The 24,442-nt window shown below is 41.1% G+C and overlaps 1 protein-coding gene across 1 annotated transcript in view; it reads left to right on the forward strand.

The window, feature by feature from the left end:
* Nucleotides 1-9,991: 9,991 nt before the first annotated feature.
* The window catches only part of fgd1 (FYVE, RhoGEF and PH domain containing 1), a gene marked incomplete at its 5' end in the record, with an annotated part of 178,809 nt that continues 164,358 nt past the window's right edge, over nucleotides 9,992-24,442 (forward strand). The window contains one exon of the mRNA XM_084186771.1: nucleotides 9,992-10,172. Coding sequence (XP_084042897.1) covers nucleotides 9,992-10,172 — 181 coding nt within the window. The remainder of the gene's footprint in view (nucleotides 10,173-24,442) is intronic.

The raw sequence follows: 24,442 nt of genomic DNA on the forward strand, positions 1-24,442 counted from the left end.
ACTGACAAGGGGCTGGGGACAGACAGATGGACAGACAGACAGATGGACTGACAAGGGGCTGGGTACAGACAGACAGACAGACAGATGGACTGACAAGGGGCTGGGTACAGACAGACAGATGGACTGACTGAGATGAATGAAAGTGTACCCAAACTAACTCGCTTCAGCCCGGGTTAAGGAATACTTTTTATGGACAGATGAATCATGATTGAAACTGAACCTGGAATTCATGAACCTCAAGACGAACCTCATGAGCCTAGAGGCTTCAACCTGTCTGGTTCAAAGCAGTGAAGCAGCTGATTTTCACACGATACATGAGTGAAGGAATGTTGTCAATTTTCTTGATGGTGAATAATGCTGCTTTCATGAATGTAGTACTGCAGAACTGTCTCTTAATGTAGTACTGCAGAACTGTCTCTCAATGTAGTACTGCAGAACTGTCTCTTAATGTAGTACTGCAGAACTGTCTCTTAATGTAGTACTGCAGAACTGTATCTTAATGTAGTACTACAGAACTGTCTCAATGTAGTACTGCATATCTGTCTCTTAATGTAGTACTGCAGAACTGTCTCTTAATGTAGTACTGCAAAACTGTCTCTTAATGTAGTACTGCAGAACTGTCTCTTAATGTAGTACTGCAGAACTGTCTCTCAATGTAGTACTGCAGAACTGTCTCTTAATGTAGTACTGCAGAACTGTCTCTTAATGTAGTACTGCAGATCTGTCTCTTAATGTAGTACTGCAAAACGGTCTCTTAATGTAGTACTGCAGAACTGTCTCTTAATGTAGTACTGCAGAACTGTCTCTTAATGTAGTACTGCAGAACTGTCTCTTAATGTAGTACTGCAGAACTGTCTCTTAATGTAGTACTGCAGATCTGTCTCTTAATGTAGTATTGCAGAACTGTCTCTTAATGTAGTACTGCAGATCTGTCTCTTAATGTAGTACTGTAGAACTGTCTCAATGTAGTACTGCAGAACTGTCTCTTAATGTAGTACTGCAGATCTGTCTCTTAATGTAGTACTGCAGAACTGTCTCTTAATGTAGTACTGTAGAACTGTCTCTTAATGTAGTACTGCAAAACTGTCTCTTAATGTAGTACTGCAAAACTGTCTCTCAATGTAGTACTGCAGAACTGTATCTCAATGTAGTACTGCAGAACTGTCTCTTAATGTAGTACTGCAGAACTGTCTCTTAATGTAGTACTGCAGAACTGTCTCTTAATGTAGTACTGCAGAACTGTCTCTTAATGTAGTACTACAGAACTGTCTCAATGTAGTACTGCAGATCTGTCTCTTAATGTAGTACTGCAGAACTGTCTCTTAATGTAGTACTGCAGAACTGTCTCTTAATGTAGTACTGCAGAACTGTCTCTTAATGTAGTACTGCAGATCTGTCTCTTAATGTAGTACTGTAGAACTGTCTCAATGTAGTACTGTAGAACTGTCTCAATGTAGTACTGCAAAACGGTCTCTTAATGTAGTACTGCAGAACTGTCTCTCAATGTAGTACTGCAGAACTGTCTCTTAATGTAGTACTGCAGAACTGTCTCTTAATGTAGTACTGCAGATCTGTCTCTTAATGTAGTACTGCAGAACTGTCTCTTAATGTAGTACTGCAGAACTGTCTCAATGTAGTACTACAGAACTGTCTCAATGTAGTACTGCATATCTGTCTCTTAATGTAGTACTGCAGAACTGTCTCTTAATGTAGTACTGTACAACTGTCTCAATGTAGTACTGCAGAACTGTCTCAATGTAGTACTGCATATCTGTCTCTTAATGTAGTACTGCAGATCTGTCTCTTAATGTAGTACTGCATATCTGTCTCTTAATGTAGTACTGCAGAACTGTCTCTTAATGTAGTACTGCAGAACTGTCTCTTAATGTAGTACTGCAGAACTGTCTCTTAATGTAGTACTGCAGATCTGTCTCTTAATGTAGTACTGCATATCTGTCTCTTAATGTAGTACTGCATAACTGTCTCTTAATGTAGTACTGCAGAACTGTCTCTTAATGTAGTACTGCAGAACTGTCTCTTAATGTAGTACTGCAGATCTGTCTCTCAATGTAGTACTGCAGAACTGTCTCTCAATGTAGTACTGCAGAACTGTCTCTTAATGTAGTACTGCAGAACTGTCTCTTAATGTAGTACTGCAGAACTGTCTCTTAATGTAGTACTGCAGAACTGTCTCTTAATGTAGTACTGCAGATCTGTCTCTTAATGTAGTACTGCAGAACTGTCTCTTAATGTAGTACTGCAGAACTGTCTCTTAATGTAGTACTGCAGAACTGTCTCTCAATGTAGTACTGCAGAACTGTCTCTTAATGTAGTACTGCAGATCTGTCTCTTAATGTAGTACTGCAGAACTGTCTCTTAATGTAGTACTGCAGATCTGTCTCTTAATGTAGTACTGCAGATCTGTCTCTTAATGTAGTACTGCAGAACTGTCTCTTAATGTAGTACTGCAGATCTGTCTCTCAATGTTGTGTGTTTTAATTAAATATATGAAGCCTTCTAAAATAAATTATACTTGTGTATATATAGACTATCAAGCTCAATAAAGTAACGTTTTAACCATTCTTGTGTATGATGGAGGATTTGTGCCCATTTTCCTCTACACCCTCTTCTCAAACTGACCTTCCATCATATTGGTGTGAAATAGGCCCAGCACATATGAATGATAGAGGCCTCTAGTGGCCAAAATGCCATTTTAACATGTTGCAGCGCCACAGAGGGATTCCACCATTTTTTTAATGTAGTCAACGAGGTGGGACATCCAACTTCATTGGCTGAAACCTCCTGGTGACCCTGCTAGAGTCATTTCTATGTACAGTGTTGTAACAAAGTATAAAAGGAATAATAAACAGATAAATATGGGTTGGTGTTCGTGCTCCACTGGTTGCCCTTTTCTTGTGGCAACAGGTCACACATCTTGCTGCTGTGGTGTTTATCAAGATTGGATTTGTTTTCTAATTCTTTGTGGGTCTGTGTAATCTGAGGGAGGTATGTGGAAGATGTGCCGCTCAGTTTTATTTATTTATTTATGATATATTTATTTTTTAGTCATTTAGCAGACACTCTTATCCAGAGCGACTTACAGTTAGTGAGTGCATACATTTTTAAATTGTTTTATTTTTCATACTGGTCCCCCGTGGGAAACGAACCCACAACCCTGGCGTTGCAAACGCCATGCTCTACCAACTGAGCTACACGGGAGTTTCCACCTTATTTTGTGGGCAGTGTGCACATAGCCTGTCTTCTCTTGAGAACCAGGTCTGCCTACAGCGGCCTTTCTCAATAGCAAGGCTATGCTCACTGAGTCTGTACATAGTCAAGGATTTTCTTAATTTTGAGGTCAGTCACAGTGGTCAGGTATTCTGCCACTGTGTACTCTCTGTTTAGGGCCAAATAGCATTCTAGTTTGCTCTGTTTTTTTTGTTGTTGATTCTTTCCAATGTGTCAAGCAATTATCTTGTTGTTTTGTCATGATTTGGTTGGGTCTAATTGTGTTGTTATTGTTGTTGTTGTTGTTGTTGTTGTCCTGGGGCTCTGTGTGGTCTGTCTGTGCTATCTCTATGGCCCAGCAGTAGTTGGCTGTGATTGGTTCATTAGGAGTACTTCCACCTAGTGGCCACAACAGGAACTGCCTGCTGGGTGTGAGAAAACAATCTGCCAAATCTGTAATGACCCAGTGAATCATGGGAGAGTTGTTTGTCTCCTAACTGATACAAACTAGTCCAAGAAGATGTCTTTCATCTAGGCGTGGGTGATCCCATGACAGTTGGTAGAAATATTATTGTTGTGACGCTGTCTTTCAGTTTCTTTTTAAAAAAGTGAACGGGGGAACAAATCAAATCAAATTTTATTGGTCACATACACATATTTTTAGCAGATGTTATTGCGGGTGGAGCGAAATGCTTGTGTTCCTAGCTCCAACAGAATATTATGGTGAGACAGAATCAAGACAGCACAGGATCATTGATCTAAATGTAAAATGTACTGTACTTTCTGAATTAAAACTGTCCCCAGGACATCAATGGTTCAGATGGATATTTTATATAAGTGCTGTGAAAAAGTATTTGCCCACTTTCTAATTTTCTCTACTTTTGCATATTTGTGATACTGAATGTTATCAGATCTTCAACCAAAACCTAATATTAGAGAAAGGGAACCTGGGTGAAAAAAATAACACAACAATTACATACTTATTTCATTTATTTCATAAACAAAGTTAAGCAACACCCAATGCCCCTGTGTGAAAAAGTACCTGCCCCCTTACACTCAATAACTGGTTGTGCCACCTTTAGCTGCAATGACGCCAACCAAATGCTTCCTGTAGTTGTTGATCAGTCTCTCACGTCACTGTGGAGGAATTTTGGCCCACTCTTCCATGCAGAACTGCTGTAACTCATCGACATTTTAGGGTTTTCAATCAGCACGGCGCTTGTAACGCCAAGGTAGTGGGTTCGATCCCCGGGACCACCCATACACAAAAATGTATGCACGCATGACTGTAAGTCGCTTTGGATAAAAGCGTCTGCTAAATGGCATATTATTATTATTATTATTATTATGAACTGCTCATTTCAAGTCCTGCCACAACATCTCAATTGGGATTAGGTCTGGACTTTGACTAGGCCATTCCAAAACTTCAAATGTGTTGCTTTTAAGCCATTTTTATTTAGACTTGATTGTGTGTTTTGGATCATTGTCTTGCTGCATGACCCAGCTGCGCTTCAGCTTCAGCTCACAGACGGATGGCCTGACATTCTCCTGTAGAATTCTCTGATACAGAGCAGAATTCATGGTTCCTTCTATTAAGGCAAGTCGTCCAGGTCCTGAGGCAGCAAAGCATCGGCGAACCATCACACCACCACCACCATGCTTGACCGTTGGTATGAGGTTCTTACTGTGGAATGCAATGTTTGGTTTTCACCGGGCATAATGGGAACCATGTCGTCCAACAACTTATACGTTTGACTCATCTGTCCATCTGAACCTTCTTCCAAGAGTCTTGATGATCATCCAGGTGCTTCCAGGTCTTTTTTGGACTACGTGGGTCCCATGCCTGGTGTGTTTATAAACTCCTCGTCAGTCATTTCAAAAGGTCAAATGTACAGTATTATGCTCAAACAAACGACATGAGAAAATAAAGTTGTGAAAATACTAATTCATACGTTTGTCCAGGATAACAATTAATGAGTATAAAATTACTTTTTCAAACATGATTGAAGCTTCAAATGCTTTATCTTTTCTTTGCTAATTATCAAATAACAAAACATGAACAGGTCTTAATCATTTTTATATTGATAAAGACAGTTCAAAGATCTTTAAGGTATTTATCATATTCTTCAAAATCAAAAGAAATTAGGCATCATATTTCACATTCATGGAAAAAATACAGGCAATGACTGCTAATGTTAGCAGTAGAACTCATACAAAACTTGTAAAAAACTTCAGCCCAGGGCTCAATGCGATCCACCAGTCATCCATTATGCTAATGTCTCTGACCTGAGTCTTTATATTCAGATGATGGTACATGGAAGGTTGTTCAGCTGAATTAAATCACATTTTACATTTACATTTTAGTCATTTAGCAGACGCTCTTATCCAGAGCGACTTACAGTTAGTGAATACAATTTATTTAATTTTTTAATTTGTATTTTTTTTAAAAAAATTTTAATTTTTTTTTTTCATACTGGCCCCCCGTGGGAATCAAACCCACAACCCTGGCGTTGCAAACGCCATGCTCTATCAACTGAGCTACATCCCTGCCGGCCATTCCCTCCCCTACCCTGGACGACGCTGGGCCAATTGTGCGCCGCCCATGAGTCTCCCGGTCGCGGCCGGCTGCGACAGAGCCTGGATTCGAACCAGGATCTCTAGTGGCACAGTTAGCACTGCGATGCAGTGCCTTAGACCACTGCGCCACTCAGGACCCTCACAGTACAGTTGAGTTAGATGATATGATTGACAGTTGACAGTTCACTTGGTATTAGTATGTAGTCCTGATTGGCTGTGGTTAGGATTGGCCAACTGGTGTGTCATTTACTATGTTTTTCTACAGGGAGACAGAGATAGCAAATGATAACAAGCAATAATGATAGTACATGAATGCATAATTAGGTTCTCAAATAATAGAATATTAACAAATTGCAATATGAATACAATTATGAAACATATCAACAGCAATATGCAAAAAGCAAATACTTGAATAAGCTATGCAAATATAGCAACAAGATAACAATATGAATGTCAAAAGTGGGATGCAGTAACATGTGGTGTGGTCGTCCAAGGCTAGAGCAGGCTAGAATGGCAGTGGCTATATAGTGTAGAATATAGAGTCCCACAATCTGACTCCTTCTGTTTCTAATCTGGCTATATAGTGTAGAATATAGAGTCCCACAATCTGACTCCTTCTGTTTATAATCTGGCTATATAGTGTAGAATATAGAGTCCCACAATCTGACTCCTTCTGTTTATAATCTACTTCTGTTTATAATCTAACTCATTCTGTTTCTAATCTGGCTATATAGTGTAGCATATAGAGTACCACAGTATGAGTCATACAGTATATAACGTGGAACAGGCATCCAACAACAGATACAGCTCATAAAGCTAGTAGGCTTTCCAGCAATCTGTTTCCTTCTGTTTCTAATCTGTCTCCTTCTGTTTCTAATCTGTCTCCTTCTGTTTCTAATCTGTCTCCTTCTGTTTCTAATCTGTTTCCTTCTGTTTCTAATCTGTTTCCTTCTGTTTCTAATCTGTCTCCTTCTGTTTCTAATCTGTCTCCTTCTGTTTCTAATCTGTCTCCTTCTGTTTCTAATCTGTCTCCTTCTGTTTCTAATCTGTTTCCTTCTGTTTCTAATCTGTTTCCTTCTGTTTCTAATCTGTCTCCTTCTGTTTCTAATCTGTCTCCTTCTGTTTCCAATCTGTCTCCTTCTGTTTCTAATCTGTTTCTAATCTGTCTCCTTCTGTTTCTAATCTGTCTCCTTCTGTTTCTAATCTGTCTCCTTCTGTTTCTAATCTGTTTCCTTCTGTTTCTAATCTGTCTCCTTCTGTTTCTAATCTGTTTCCTTCTGTTTCTAATCTGTCTCCTTCTGTTTCTAATCTGTCTCCTTCTGTTTCTAATCTGTCTCCTTCTGTTTCCAATCTGTCTCCTTCTGTTTCTAATCTGTTTCTAATCTGTCTCCTTCTGTTTCTAATCTGTCTCCTTCTGTTTCTAATCTGTCTCCTTCTGTTTCTAATCTGTCTCCTTCTGTTTCTAATCTGTCTCCTTCTGTTTCTAATCTGTTTCCTTCTGTTTCTAATCTGTCTCCTTCTGTTTCTAATCTGTCTCCTTCTGTTTCTAATCTGTCTCCTTCTGTTTCTAATCTGTCTCCTTCTGTTTCTAATCTGTCTCCTTCTGTTTCTAATCTGTCTCCTTCTGTTTCTAATCTGTCTCCTCCTGTTTATAATCTGTCTAATGGTGGTTCAGCACAACAGTCTAGTCCTGAAGACTGGCTGAGTGCATTAAGGTAGTCATTTGACAAGCAGGAGACCCGGACTCACATCCACCTACTCACATGAATACCAGTGATGAAGGCTCACTTTATACACGTTACCTCGAGTTACCTCTGCTATCATTTCCATAGCCCTAAACATTTTGATTGTAACATTATTTATAATCTCATAGTGGGCCTTGCAACTGTAGCCTATAATTAGTGCCTAAGTCTACCCTAGGAAAAGTATTTAATTCCCAGTGGCTTCTTTTAAAATGTTAATCAAAATGTTGACTGAAATCATCATCAATCAATGTTTATCCTATAAACATTTGCAATTTAAACCCATTTGATTGTATGAGAGACACAGTCTGCGTTTGGATGCTGCCCTTTACACACACTGAAACACCAGCAAGGGTTTTCACAGCACTCTCTTAAAAACACAATTATTCATATTAAAGAACCACTTTGGGTGTTTCAGAGTCCTTCCATTCTGTTTGGAAAATACATTCAGTGTATCATAACACTTACATTGGGTTTACATTCAAACACCCTCCAAACACCAGATCTCACCTTAGTGCACTACCTTTCAAACAACGATGATGTTTTGAGTCTTTCTATTTTAACAGTGTGTATAAAGCAGGCAGACAGGCATTCAGTTACTGTTCGATTGAAGGTTAGAATGGGCAAAAACGAATGTCCTTAGCGGTTTTGAGCGTGGTATGATCGTCGGTGCCAGGCGCGCCGGATCCAGTATCTCAGAAACGGACGGCCTCCTGGGCTTTTCACGCACTACAGTGTCTAGGGTTTACCGAGAAACAAAAAACATCCAGTCAGCGGCAGTCCTGTGGGCAAAAACAGCTAATTGATGAGATGTCGAAGGAGAATGGCAAGAATGTCCATGCCCCGAAGAATTCAGGCTGTTCTGGTGGCAAAGGGGGGTCCGACCCGGTACTAGATGGGTGTACCTAATAAACTGGCCACTGAGTGTATATTCTATTCTATTCAGTCTCATTGACTATCATTTAAACTAGTGAATAATAACTGTTCTATTCGATTCGATTCAGTTCTAGGTCCAGTCAGCAGTGTGGAGGAACTCAGCCCACTGACCCTGTCCACTGGGCCAAGTGACCGGTAACTGGGTCAGACTCTTCTCTCACTACCCCCTCTTCATATTCTCCTTTAGCTACTGTTGATACTATATGTATTGGAAACAGTTAGGCCCAGTAATCATACAATGGAAGCCAGTAACAGCTGTTGACTTTTGGAGGATTAAAACAACTAGGAATCATCTCAACGTTTTGCTTTAGAGAGATGGCAGAGGAGGGGGGCTGAGACTGGTTTCATATGTCGACAGGAATAACGCACACAGGAGCAGGGAAAGAGAGGAGGACAGAAGGAGAGGAGAGAAGGAGGGGGTTAAGTTCAACAAATTCAAGGAATTGCAGTTTGATGGCGTTGTCGGAAGTTTCACAGAATGGAAAACTAACTGGCGGGGGACCGACCATAAAGGCGAAATTGATGACAAATTGATGCACCTAAAATAAATTAAAGGATTAAATTGACATTTATTTTATTTTTATGTTGGAATGACGAGTTTAAAGAAGTTTGAAGACGGGGTTTGAATGTAGGGGTTAGAAGAAGCTGAGGTTGCATATTTTGGATTCACTTTTCCAGTGGAAACCGGGACGGAGGAAAAAAGTGGCGGACAGAAACAGAAGGAACGATGTGAGCCGAGACGAGCAGTCACTTCTATAATGTGTATAATATTTTAATCACTTTTGTTTTGCGCATGGCCTTTTAAACATGTTTCTTTTCAAGAGCGGGTCAGACGGAGGAAAACTTTGTTTAGTCCAGAATGGGCATTGACTTGCCATTAGTTTTTTTAGTAACCTACTTGGATACAGTCGTGAAGAAGATACTTTGTAGCCGACCCCTTTCCCCAAGAATGTCGGATTTTTAGAGAGACGCAGTGAGCCATTCTTGGACGCAACAATGTGGCCAACTTCAATGATGGCTTATTGTAACTTTATTGCAACAATTGCCATAATCGGTATCCTTGTGGATTGCAACCTAAATTCATTTTCATTGTATTTTGCAGTGAAAGAAATCAATAATATTTTGGCATCGGTTAGACGAATAAAATCAATATCTATTTGATGGCTTTTTCAGTCGTTGGTAGAGATTTTGATCGGGTTTCCACTCGTACTGTGAAGCTCACCCAGGAGGACTGCAGTTTGGTGGATGAAAGATTGGAGCCCCTTTCTACTGGGAGTCTGACACGGGACAACGACTCGAACCAACGGACCAGTCCGGGGACAGGCTGCTCGCTCAAGCGCCTGGTGGTCGCCCCACATGAAACCCTGCACTCAGAATATCCAGATTTTGTGAGGATTTAACGCAACAACCCTAAGGAATCTTATCTAATCTGATTTACTTTTGTGAGATAACCCGCATCCTATCCTGTAGGCCATGCTGTGCCTGTGTAAACTGTGACCAGGGCAGGTATGCAGTTGAACCGACCGAAGAGCGCTTTAGTGACGAGCTTCAGCCTGCGGATGCCCCCGGAGACTGCAGCCAGTAGGACTACCAGTACCGGTTCCTTCTCCAGCCAGTTCAAAACAATGCGCTTCTCCTACCACATCAGCAGCGGCATTCCAAGTCCACAACCGCCGCTGCGCAGGATACGTGAGTTGACGTCCTATTTGCTTTTGTTACACAGATGGTATAGGTCAGGCTATAGGTTATGTCAAGCACTTTCTTATAAAGATAGAGCATTTCCCGGTGAAGTTGCCTCCCACTGGGCACAGATGTTGGTTCAACGTAATTTAATTGAAATAAAGTGGAAACAACGTTGATTCAACCCAGTGGGCTGGTACTCCAGTTACTACATTGTTATGGTAACAATCAGTTGTTGATTGACATCTGCACACATACACACACCCCCCCCCCCCCCCCACACACACACCCACACACACACACACACACACACGCACACTCACCACTGTCATCACTGATGGTTTATTATGATAAGCACCCGTGTTGAACAGAGTCTGTTGTCATTCTAATAACAGACCTTTCATACCTCAGTGCCTCTTCCTGATCCTTTTATTCTCTGAATTGCTTTGACAGACAGACGATGTTAACTCATGCAAGAGCACTTCATTTCCCCGTTAATATGCTTGAGTGTTGGACAAAATGAGAGGACTTGGCAAGGTGAAAGAAATGCACTCATGTTGAAGTGTACATTTAGTTCCCTCTAGGTCGGTAAGAAAGGTTACAGTAACTGAAGGATCTGAAGCAGCAGCATGTGTAATGGACAGGCTACCCAGTAAACACAAGACGTTGGAAAGACATCTTTAGACATGTGTAATGGACAGGCTACCCAGTAAACACAAGACGTTGGAAAGACATCTTTAGACATGTGTAATGGACAGGCTACCCAGTAAACACAAGACGTTGGAAAGACATCTTTAGACATGTGTAATGGACAGGCTACCCAGTAAACACAAGACGTTGGAAAGACATCTTTAGACATGTGTAATGGACAGGCTACCCAGTAAACACAAGACGTTGGAAAGACATCTTTAGACATGTGTAATGGACAGGCTACCCAGTAAACACAAGACGTTGGAAAGACATCTTTAGACATGTGTAATGGACAGGCTACCCAGTAAACACAAGACGTTGGAAAGACATCTTTAGACATGTGTAATGGACAGGCTACCCAGTAAACACAAGACGTTGGAAAGACATCTTTAGTGTATAGGCTACCCAGTAAACACAAGACGTTGGAAAGACATCTTTAGTGTATAGGCTACCCAGTAAACACAAGACGTTGGAAAGCCATCTTTAGACATGTGTAGTGGATAGGCTACCCAGTGAACACAAGACGTTGGAAAGACATCTTTAGTGTATAGGCTACCCAGTAAACACAAGACGTTGGAAAGCCATCTTTAGACATGTGTAGTGGATAGGCTACCCAGTGAACACAAGACGTTGGAAAGAGTGTGTCCCATTCCAGGCTGTCTTTGTTTACATACAGATCAGTATCTTCAGGTTTAAAGTGGGAGATTGCACCACATAACAACCTCATGATGCATTTCATTTTGATTGACCCTTTACATAATATGTAATGAACTGCAGTAGTATCTTCTAATAGACTGAGTTATATCACATAGAGAGAGGGAGTGAGACATGAGAGAGAGAGAGAGAGAGAGAGAGAGAAGAGAGACAGACACGAGAGAGCGAGAGAGAGAGAGAGAGAGAGAGAGGGAGACACGAGAGAGAGAGAGACAGACACGAGAGAGAGAGAGAGAGAGAGAGAGAGAGAGAGAGAGAGAGACGAGAGAGAGAGACAGACACGAGAGAGAGCGAGAGAGAGAGAGACGAGAGAGAGAGAGAGAGAGAGAGAGAGAGAGAGAGAGAGAGAGAGAGAGAGAGAGAGAGAGAGAGAATGATAGAGAGAGAGAGAGAGAGAATGATAAGAAGAGATAGAGAGAGATGGAGAGAGAGAAAGAGAGAGCGAGAGAGAGAGAGGCTGGCTTATGTACAGTATGGGTCAAACACTCTCCTAGAAAGAAAAGGTTCTAGAACCTAAATGGGCTCTTTGGCTGTCCCCAATACTCTGAGTCTTTATTTACTTCATAAGAAGGAATTCCCCTCGACTACGCACACAAACTGGGGAAAACAAACATTCTTTCCCATTGACCCCAACTTCGTAGTCGATTTATTGTTACACTGAAATAACAAAACATGGCGAAAAGCTTCTGTGTTTTTCAATGTACATGTAACCAGGTCAAAGATCCCGACCTGCGGTTCCCAATGCTCCCACGTTGGGAAATAGAGCCTGCGGTTCCCAATGCTCCCACGTTGGGAAATAGAGCCTGCGGTTCCCAATGCTCCCACGTAGGGAAATAGAGCCTGCGGTTCCCAATGCTCCCACGTAGGGAAATAGAGCCTGCGGTTCCCAATGCTCCCACGTTGGGAAATAGAGCCTGCGGTTCCCAATGCTCCCACGTTGGGAAATAGAGCCTGCGGTTCCCAATGCTCCCACGTAGGGAAATAGAGCCTGCGGTTCCCAATGCTCCCACGTAGGGAAATAGAGCCCGCGGTTCCCAATGCTCCCACGTAGGGAAATAGAGCCTGCGGTTCCCATTGCTCCCACGTAGGGAAATAGAGCCTGCGGTTCCCAATGCTCCCACGTAGGGAAATAGAGCCTGCGGTTCCCAATGCTCCCACGTAGGGAAATAGAGCCTGCGGTTCCCATTGCTCCCACGTAGGGAAATAGAGCCTGCGGTTCCCAATGCTCCCACGTAGGGAAATAGAGCCTGCGGTTCCCAATGCTCCCACGTAGGGAAATAGAGCCTGCGGTTCCCAATGCTCCCACGTAGGGAAATAGAGCCTGCGGTTCCCAATGCTCCCACGTAGGGAAATAGAGCCTGCGGTTCCCAATGCTCCCACGTAGGGAAATAGAGCCTGCGGTTCCCAATGCTCCCACGTAGGGAAATAGAGCCTGCGGTTCCCAATGCTCCCACGTAGGGAAATAGAGCCTGCGGTTCCCAATGCTCCCACGTAGGGAAATAGAGCCTGCGGTTCCCAATGCTCCCACGTAGGGAAATAGAGCCTGCGGTTCCCAATGCTCCCACGTAGGGAAATAGAGCCTGCGAGAAGAGCCCTGTGGCTTCAGGGTATTCGGCGTAGGGAGAGTCGGAGATGTGGGGACCCGGTGTCCAAGTAGGCTACACGTAGCTATGTGTGTGGAAAACATTTAATCACACGTAAGACACGTCTAGTGTAGTCCGTTTGTAACTCCACTCACTACTTGTAGCTGTATAGTCAGTTTGTTTTGTGTTGTTGGTCTTGGATAGCTTAATGTTCCTGTTGGTAGCTAGCTAGCTAACACCCACTCACCCACACCCAAAGGGGCGTGAGGGAAGCCCTACAATATAACGTGTTTCTAAGTAGTGAGAACGCTCGGGAGCAGGCGACGTTGAAAATCTTTAGACATGTTGTACTTTTCTTAAATGTAGTTGTGTAATTGACTTAAGCATGCAGACAGCAAGAAAATTGCGTTTGAAAAAGGTCAAGTTTTTTTTGCTGTGAGCTAACGGGGGTAGCCCATGGTAAACACAGGTTGATTTCCCACCAAGGCGGGCGGGGGCCGCTACGTTCTATCTAATACTGAATGGGAGTATAGGAGAACCCTTTTGGGTTCCAGGTAGAACCCTTTTGGGTTCCAGGTAGAACCCTTTTGGAACAGGTATCAGTACTGCTCCTTTAGCACTCATCTCATCATGCTGTGTGTTGATGTTACAGCTACAATAGCCATGTTTGGATTCAGATGTGTACCAGTCAGTATTCCTGTGTCTACCCGTCACTGTGGCACATTTACTCAGCCACTGCACTGAGAAATCCAATTAAACTGGAGATGATGGAGGATGGATCGCTATGAGGTGGAATACAAACTGTAGATGCAGGATGGATCGCTATGAGGTGGAATGTAAACTGTAGATGGAGGATGGATCGCTATGAGGTGGAATGTAAACTGTAGATGGAGGATGGATCGCTATGAGGTGGAATGTAAACTGTAGATGGAGGATGGATCGCTATGAGGTGGAATGTAAACTGTAGATGGAGGATGGATCGCTATGAGGTGGAATGTAAACTGTAGATGGAGGATGGATCGCTATGAGGTGGAATGTAAACTGTAGATGGAGGATGGATCGCTATGAGGTGGAATGTAAACTGTAGATGGAGGATGGATCGCTATGAGGTGGAATGTAATCTGTAGATGGAGGATGGATCGCTATGAGGTGGAATGTAAACTGTAGATGGAGGATGGATCGCTATGAGGTGGAATGTAAACTGTAGATGATGGAGGATGGATCGCTATGAGGTGGAATGTAAACTGTAGATGGAGGATGGATCGCTATGAGGTGGAATGTAAACTGTAGATGGAGTAGTCCCTGTCTGTTTGGGGACAGGGATGGAAGACACATTGACATGCAGCCACAGACCAAAACAATGTGGCCTGTATGATAGTCTATTGATGGAGCGCCACACGTTATTTACAACAGTGGAAGGTGGATCACATGTCTTGGTTATACAGCTACACATGGAATCCACCCAAACAGAACAAACAGAGAAAACAGATATCCAGATAGAATACATATCATGCAAGACAGAGGGGGCTAATGTAAAATCTGTCGATCAAAAACACTCACCCCGTACCCCCCCCCCCCCAGTGTTTTAGGGGCTTAGTGTTGAAGGAAAGAGGAAATGGACAACATGACCATGATAGACAAGAAGATTATAATTTATTCCCTATATAGTGCTCGATGGGCCCTGGTCGAAAGTAGTGCACTATATAAGGTATAGGATGCTGTTTGGGAAGCACCCTGTATCTCCTGCATTTCTCATGAAATCATCATCATATTATTATTATTATTATTATTATTATTATTATTATTATTATTATTATTCTGAACATTTAATCCTCCTCAGATGTTGAAGTAGGATCCTCTACTTAAACCACTAATCGTAATTTGAACTCTTGTTGTTCTAAAACATTTTTATCCTGATCACTTAAGACAGATGGGGTGAACAGAGTTGCTATGGCAACAGTGAGACAGATGGGGTGAACAGAGTTGGGGTGTGTGTGTTAGTGTGTGTGTGTGTTAGTGTGTGTGTGTGTGTGTGTGTGTGTGTAGTGTTTGTGTGTGTGTGTGTGTGTGTGTGTGTGTGTGTGTGTGTGTTAGTGTGTGTAAAACCATAGCTATGGGTGTTAAACATCTGTTCTGGCCTAAATAAAGTGAACCCTCAACCAACACACACACACACACACACACACACACACACACACACACACACACACACACACACACACACACACACACACACACACACACACACACACACACACACACACACACACACACCTATACACACACACACACACACACACACACACACCTACACACATACACACACACACACACACACACACACACACAACCACACACGCCTACACACACACACACACACACACACACACACACACCTACACACACACCATTCTCTCCATCTGTCTCACTGTTGCCATAGCAACGTGACAAGGATGAAATTGTACAGTGTAGAGACCATCATGAGTTCTGATACTACCACAGATTGTACAGTGTGCATAATCACAGTCCCTGCAGCTGAAAGATTGAATCCTCATTAGGGGAAACAGCGCCGTTGTTATTGTTTTGGTTTTGTTGATGAAAACGGAGGAGAGGTTCAAAATTGCATAGGAATAAAATCAACTGTATTGAGCTTGTCTGAGGTCTGAGCTATGCATTGAGCTTGTCTGAGGCTTTAAGCGTACTGTTTGATTAAATAAGACACAAATGACTCAAGAGGGAGCCAGAGATCAGAATAACCACAAGAAAAAAAACTTTACCTGACCGTGACCATCCTCCTCCCGCTCCTTCTGGCTTTCGCAGGTTTACTTTAAGTTGCCGGTAATAGGCTACATGTGGAGTCGGCAACCTTTTCATGTGTAATGGCAATTTATCTTACCATTTTCTCCTATCTGAGTGCCAGTTATGGTTTTCAGATGCACATTTTCGTGGAACAGTTTCATTTAATTTATAATAACGTCTTCATATCTCAAAACCATTGTCATGTGGTTAATCAAAATTCTATCCAAATGTAAATGAAAATGATACAAACCTAAAAAGTAACTTCTATTGCCAACTACACTGAACAAAAATAAAAAAACGCAACATGTAGGTCCCATTTTACATGACGCTCTTATCCAGAGCGACTTACAGTTAGTGAGTGCATATACAGGTAAAAGTCAGTAAATTAGAATATTTTGAAAAACTTGATTTATTTCAGTAATTGCATTCAAAAGGTGTAACTTGTACATTATATTTATTCATTGCACACAGACTGATGCATTCAAATGTTTATTTCATTTAATTTTGATGATTTGAAGTGGCAACAAATGAAAATCCAAAATTCCGTGTGTCACAAAATTAGAATATTGTGTAAGGGTTACATTTTGAAGACACCTGGTGCCACAAAATAATCAGCTGATTAACTCAAAACACCTGCAAAGGGCTTTAAATGGTCTCTCAGTCCAGTTCTGAAGCCTACACAAACATGGGGAAGACTTCAGATTTGACAGCTGTCCAAAAGGCGACCATCGACACATTGCACAAGGAGGGAAAGACACAAAAGGTTATTGCAGAAGAGGCTGGCTGTTCTCAGAGCTCTGTGTCCAAACACATTAATAGAGAGGCAAAGGGAAGGAAAAACTGTGGTCAGAAAAAGTGTACAAGCGATAGGGATCACCGCGCCCTAGTCAAGATTGTGAAAAAAAACCCATTCAAAAATGTGGGGGAGATTCACAAGGAGTGGACAGCTGCTGGAGTCAGGGCTTCAAGATCCACCACCAAGAGACGCTTGAAAGACATGGGTTTCAACTGCCGCATACCTCGTGTCAAGCCACTGTTGACCAAGAAACAGCGCGAAAAGCGTCTCACCTGGGCTAAGGAAAAAAAGAGCTGGACTGCTGCTGAGTGGTCTAAAGTCATGTTTTCTGACGAAAGCAAATTTTGCATTTCCTTTGGAAATCGAGGTCCCAGAGTCTGGAGGAAGACAGGAGAGGCACAGGATCCACGTTGCCTGAAGTCTAGTGTAAAGTTTCCACCATCAGTGATGGTTTGGGGTGCCATGTCATCTGCTGGTGTCGGTCCACTCTGTTTCCTGAGATCCAGGGTCAACGCAGCCGTCTACCAGCAAGTTTTAGAGCACTTCATGCTTCCTGCTGCTGACCTGCTCTATGGAGATGGAGATTTCAGGTTCCAACAGGACTTGGCGCCTGCACACAGCGCAAAATCTACCCGTGCCTGGTTTACGGACCATGGTATTTCTGTTCTAAATTGGCCAGCCAACTCCCCTGACCTTAGCCCCATAGAAAATCTGTGGGGTATTGTGAAAAGGAAGATGCAGAATGCCAGACCCAACAACGCAGAAGAGTTGAAGGCCACTATCAGAGCAACCTGGGCTCTCATAACACCTGAGCAGTGCCAGAAACTCATCGACTCCATGCCACGCCGCATTAATGCAGTAATTGAGGCAAAAGGAGCTCCAACCAAGTATTGAGTATTGTACATGCTCATATTTTTCATTTTCATACTTTTCAGTTGGCCAACATTTCTAAAAAATCCCTTTTTTGTATTAGCCTTAAGTAATATTCTAATTTTGTGACACACGGAATTTTGGATTTTCATTTGTTGCCACTTCAAATCATCAAAATTAAATGAAATAAACATTTGAATGCATCAGTCTGTGTGCAATGAATAAATATAATGTACAAGTTACACCTTTTGAATGCAATTACTGAAATAAATCAAGTTTTTCAAAATATTCTAATTTACTGACTTTTACCTGTATATATTTGTTTCATACTGGCCCCCCATGGGAAACAAACCCACAACCCTGGCATTGCAAACACCATGCTCTATCAACTGAGCTACATCCCTGCCGGCCATTCCCTCCCCTACCCTGGACGACGCTGGGCCAATTTTGCGCCGCCCCATGGGTCTCCCGGTCGCGGCCTGCTACGACAGAGCCTGGATTCGAACCAGGATCTCTAATGGCACAGCTAGCACTGCGATGCAGTGCCTTAGACCACTGCGCCACTCAGGAGGCTATGTCCCATGTTTCATGAGCTTAAATAAAAGATCCCAGAAATGTTTTGCAGAATTTTTTTACATCCCTGTTAGTGAGCATTTTCTCCTTTGCCAAGATAATCCATCCACCGGACAGGTGTGGCTTATCAAGAAGCTGATTAAACAGCATGATCATTACAGAGGTGCACCTTGTGCTGGGGACAATAAAATGTGCAGTTTTGTCACACAACACAATGCCACAGATGTCTCAAGTTTTGAGGGAGCGTGCATTTGGCATGGTGACTACAGGAATGTCCACCAGAGCTGTTGCCAGAGAATTGAATGTTAATTTCTCTAACATAAGCCACCTCCAACGTCATTTTAGGGAATTTGGCGGTACGTCTGTCGTATATGATGAATGGTGGTAATATTGCTGATGAACAAAAAGTCCGTTATGCTGCATCGTGTCAGAAGTTTTTATTCATACCACGAGGTTACAGCATAAATTCACAGACACGCGTTGCCTGGAGAACGCCTCCCAGATTGTTATGGCCGTTCTGTCGTCTCATCGTTTAACTCCTATTTATAAACAATGCAAAGGGAGGGGCTACTCCCTCTTCTGACCAATCACCAGTCTCCCCTCGGGCGTCACCCTCCAAGCGGCACATTTCAAATAACATCATAAAACATCCCCCCTTTGGCCTGAACAACCAACATTCCATTTCGTCATGAAAAACATTTAACAAAGGCATAATCTTCAGATACGATATTCCCCCCTTTCGAGACGAAATAAACGTCTCGAAAACAAACAGAATAAGATTATGACTATTAACCATTTATCTCATTGAATATTCTTAACCTTAAACCCAAAAACATTCTCCTCTAGAGTGTAAATACCTTTCTATGAAATACCTGTTTATGAAGTGTGAATACATTACTATGACCCATGAAGAAATCTCTATGGAGTATAAATACATTACTATGACATATGAACAACTGTTTATGAAGTATGAACACATTACTATGAATTATGAATAAATCTCTATGGAGTGTGAGAGCGAAAAACTGTCCAGCAGCCATCCATCCATATCAATCAAGACAGTAAAATTCTCTCACCGTCCCTCTGCCCCAGGCAACCACCGTCGGTACTCCAGATAACCTCATAACTCATGTAAATGCATTTGAAACTATGATGTAATTAAATACCCATGTAAACAAAATCCTATCCATAAATATCCACTCTCAGGCTGGTCAACCCATAGGACCTGAAAGGGAATCTCTCCCTGCTTAAACATTCTGTCCCTAACCCCATCGAAATAAACAAAAGCATCTACGATCCTCATCTGCATTCAATAACATCAAACATAATTCTACTAAAATCAATACCTAAGAATATGACACAATTATGTATTACACATCAAATATGTCTATATTTCATTGCAGACACTGGAATGTAGTCCACTACACTTCCTCTTCCTGTAGTGTCCTCTTCCAATGGACTTGTTGATGATGGAATCAGCCACACCATCCTTGTTTCCTCTCCTCCAGTCATATTGTCTTTGTTTGAGTATTCCAATCTCCACATGCTTCTCCCACATGCTTCTGGAATGACAAGAAAATAAACGACCAAACAGTATCCTTTGCAAAACAACCACTTTCAAATTAAACCTCCATTTCACCTAAGAATTTAAAAAAAATGATACATAAATGATGCATGAATCACATTATCCATTCCCCCCTTTGATTCATAAATCACACTAAAAATCATACTAATATTGAAAAACCAATTTGAAAAATCATAAAATAATCCAAAATGATATTTATCCATTCAGTAGTCCATCTAGACCCCCTCGTCCGTCTTCGTCCAGATCCTGAACAGTCAACACCGGCATCTGAGTGTTGTCTCCAGGCACCACTTCTCCAACCTATCTCAATCTCATAACTTTCTCAAAAGTCAGTACAAACATCACACAGTGTTATCAAAGCTTAAACTACTAGAATCTGACCCATCACTGCCCCTACTGGCCTAATTAATCTTGCAACCAAATCCTTTCAAATGCTTCCCTTATATTATCTAAACTATCTGGACTCACAGGAATACACTAATATTTATCAATATTATCTTCCCAAATGTTACACCATACCATGAATGAAGTCCCCCCTTCTCCCTTAAACTTATTCTTCAATGATAGGCTTGAAGACTATGACATGTCGCCATGTGTCTGCTAAATGACTAAAATGTAAATGTAATGTCACCCTTTTAACCCTAGATTTAGCTGTGTCCAATGCTATCCCTCTTATAATGGTAAAACCTCATATGGAAGCTTCAACGTTGACCTGTAACAACATCCTATCCCCATAGGGTAAGAATATACTCTATCATAATTTCCCCTTATCCTCTAAAATTCCCATAGTCACATTGTCAGTCAAAAGCTAATCTTTTAACCATCAAAGTCCTGCTCTTCTTACTACCTGATATATAAAAAGTAACCTATATTTGTCATCTCTAACCTTAAGGTCATGCTTATCCAAATTTATCATACAACATCCCAATCTGATCTTTCCATAAACATACCCCTTACCTCATATGTTTTATTAGAACAAACACAACTTTTAGCCCTCAATATTTCACCTGAATACTTCAGAGTTTGCAATTACCTGATTTTACTTTCCCTCTAACCAATGCTCATAGGGTAATCCCTTCACCCAAGAACACTTAAACCCTACTGGTCTGACAACTACATTATTTTATCGGTCAATGACTGTTGCCGATACCACAGTCATGACAAAGCATAACATTTACCCACACTTGCCAGAGGCCGCGCGACCGTCTAACACGTCTTGGGCTGGCATCCCCAACAGACATCAACCCTCAAGATTCCTCACTGACCCTACAGAATGAGTTAATCTATCTCTAATTTTCACAACAGAGGAACGAGCAGCACTGATCAGATGCCCCCCCCCTCTGTCATCAAAATCAAAAGACCCCATACTGCAGCTTCCATGATGAATCTCTATTCTCCATTTCAGATTAATCTATATTGTTTCTATCTGCTCTATTTTAACCCCATTCGTACCATAACCTCCTGAGTCCCTCTTGCTACCTCTTTAATTTCAGAACAATTGTTGTCAGTATCATACTCCTATATTTGCTATTGCCATAGTATCATTAATCCCTTCCAAAGTTACCCTTAAAGTAGTTGATTTAGCTGCTGTATCAACCCTAATTACTTCTAGTGCAAAATTTCCCATTATCCTCTGTGTATTATCTACTGTTGGAGTGACTACTGTCCATTCAGTTCTACTCCTCCTGAACTCCCTCAATGACTGTGAAAACTTCTACAGACTTCAAATCTTCCATTATAAGCGTTACTTTATGAATTACATTGCCCTTTAACCAATAATTCCTAACCGAAACAAATTCTAATGCTTGCCCTAAATAAGTACACATATATTCTCCCTAACCTTTCTCTATAATATTACGCAACATAAGTGAACAGTCACTCCTAACCCTATTCCAAACTATACCTCCTTCTACTCCTGGTCCTGATAACAATACTTATTCTCCATAATTATCTCTCCATATGAGAGAAACGTCCCCATCTTAAACCCTAATAAGTATTTTTCCCCCTAAAATTGGTGCTGTATTGGTTCCCTTATAATCAAATGCAATATGTTTATGACTTTAATACCTATCAATGTTGAAAGAGTTAAATTGCTTCTCCCTGTTGTTCTAATAGACTGAAGTGTTAATGTCCTTATTTACTCCTAGTTTTCCCATAAGACTTTGAACTCTTTCCTTGTACTTCCATCTATCACCCCTAGTGTCACTTTTTCCCCCTTTCAGTTCTACCTCTAAACTTTAAACCTCCTGATTATAACAAAATACACCTATAATGACCTTGATCTCCCTACTGGACAGTGTCATTCATTACTGTTCTCTCTCTGTCTTACTACTAACTTTGAAACTTAGCTTACTGTCTCAGAGTCCCTTCAACCTAGCCTACCCCTAACTTATTTTAATCTAATCTTTTCTCTCATACCATTTAAAACCTTTTCCCCTGATCTATTGACAAAATCTCTTACCACCAAATTTTTGGAATATGTGATTGGGAAAGTTCCCCACCTGCTTCTGACTCATTACACACAGACTTGGCAAAACCGACTAAACACCTTTTAGCCTAACCTCAAATCTCTTAGTGTAAGAATGTAACCCAAAATAACAGTCACCCGTATTAAGTTTTTTCCCAGACAGATTGTCTAACAGGCAATCTAATACATTATCATCCTTCCTATGATATTTATCTTTTAAGCAAATGACTCCCCAAAAACCCTACTTCTTAAAATAGTCTACCAGACAGTCAGTCGTCTAGTGTGCATCTTATTGTACAATTCAATTCTCTTCCCAACACTACAATAACAGTATCTTCTAATATTAGTACCTTAAGAGTAAGTACTACCTCAAATCCCTATCCTAATTAGTTATCAATTAGTGAGATGTTTAACCTCTTTAGGCTGAACACAGATAAGTTTACCCCTATTCACTATCACTTCTAATGGCCGGTTGTTTCAACTGTTAGCTATTTTCTCTTCTTCTCTAATCGAGGCTCTCAGCAATGCACCCCTTCATCTCTTCTAGAACAGGTGATCTTTTTCTCCTTCATCTTCCTCTGTTGTTTTCTCCTGTTCTTGTTGCATGAACATGTAAAGTACCCAATCTGTCCATAATTATACCAGTCTTCTGAAAGTTGCTGAAAGTGTAACTGAAATATTCCTCCTTCTTTGTTCTTCTCCCTCTCCAATTCTGTGTCTGTCCAGAAACTGACAGTCGATATGGAACATCTGGTCCCCCCTTGGCGGGTACAATTGCCTTTGATATTGTTCAGTTAAAGCTGTAACAGTGATTGTTGATTTGATTCACTCTGATTCTTCATAACCAACACTTCTTTTCTTCTTCTCCACCACCAGTTATAAGTTGTATTTGATAGAGTTTTCTTCGTCCGGTTCTTCTCGTTGTGGACCTATCAGTATTCTTCAAAAGGTTATCTTCTAAGTTCTGTTCTTGAAATATCATCTTCCATCATCTTCTTACTTTTCTTCATCAGAACTCGAATATCTTGTCTTCTTCTTCGTTCAACTTTCATCCGAGATCAAGTCTCCAGTATCCTTCTTTCCTCTCTTGCCACTTCCTTCTGATCACAGAGTCACCTCCACCCATGACCTCTCATCATCATCATCCTCTTCTCCTTAAGTTCCCAGACATCTCGGTTTTCTTCCGTCTTCTGAATTCATCTTCATCGTTGTTTCTGCTCGTATTCATCTTCATCTCTGATGCCATAATCACCCTGCTAGATGATCATTGTAAGCTGAGAATAAACATCCCTAAGCTCTACTTTTTAAACCTATCTTATCGCTGACATATTTTATCAATTTTTGTTTGAGAATGAAGGGCAACTTTTGTTTCACTTGCCGGATAACCTAGCAACACTTTAATTAAAGGATTACCCCTATTTCCACCCGTGAAATGACTCTCATAGTCCTGATATCTTTTTCCCCATTGTAACACCCTTTTATATTCCTTTATTGTGAACTATCTTATTCTAGACTGTATAGGTTATATAGGCTTCCCCCCTTAAATTATTAATATAACCCTAACAACCTTCAATAAAAATAAAAAAAATAAAAAAATTTTTTTTTTTTTTTTTCTCCTCCCAAAAAAAAATTAAATAAAATAAAATATGAATATTAAAAACATTCAATTAAATGCCTTATTCAAAAACCCTTTAATTAAAAATAAAAACCCATTAAAAACTCAATTAAAAATTATGAATATTTTAAAACCAATTTCTTATTCCTATATCACCAATTTATCAATTAGTGTTGAGTATATTACCACAACCCATCAAATGCAAGTAAATGCAAGTTAGTAATCTTCAGACTAAAATACCCATAAACAAAGCCTAACCTTCAATACTACAATACTCCAATTCCCATAACCCCTTGCTCCATTAGCTCTAATTATCATAAATTTACAGAAGAATCCTCAATCCATCCTGGATTCCCAACACATCTGTAATTAAACCCCAGTGATGCACATAGCCTCCAGAATGCAATTTTTAATGAAATAGTATTTGCCAAGCCGATGTAAAATTGTCATAACATCACATATCTGGTTAGGATGATTTTGTGTACTAGCCTGATCCGATCCTCTCCTGCATCATGTGATGTCACGTCATGTGACGTCACCCCTCCTCTCTCTCGTCTCGCCATTCCATGTTCCTCTCATATTTCAAA

The sequence above is a fragment of the Coregonus lavaretus genome (genome assembly GCF_964263955.1).
Source record: "Coregonus lavaretus genome assembly, chromosome: 22".
NCBI lineage: Eukaryota > Metazoa > Chordata > Actinopteri > Salmoniformes > Salmonidae > Coregonus > Coregonus lavaretus.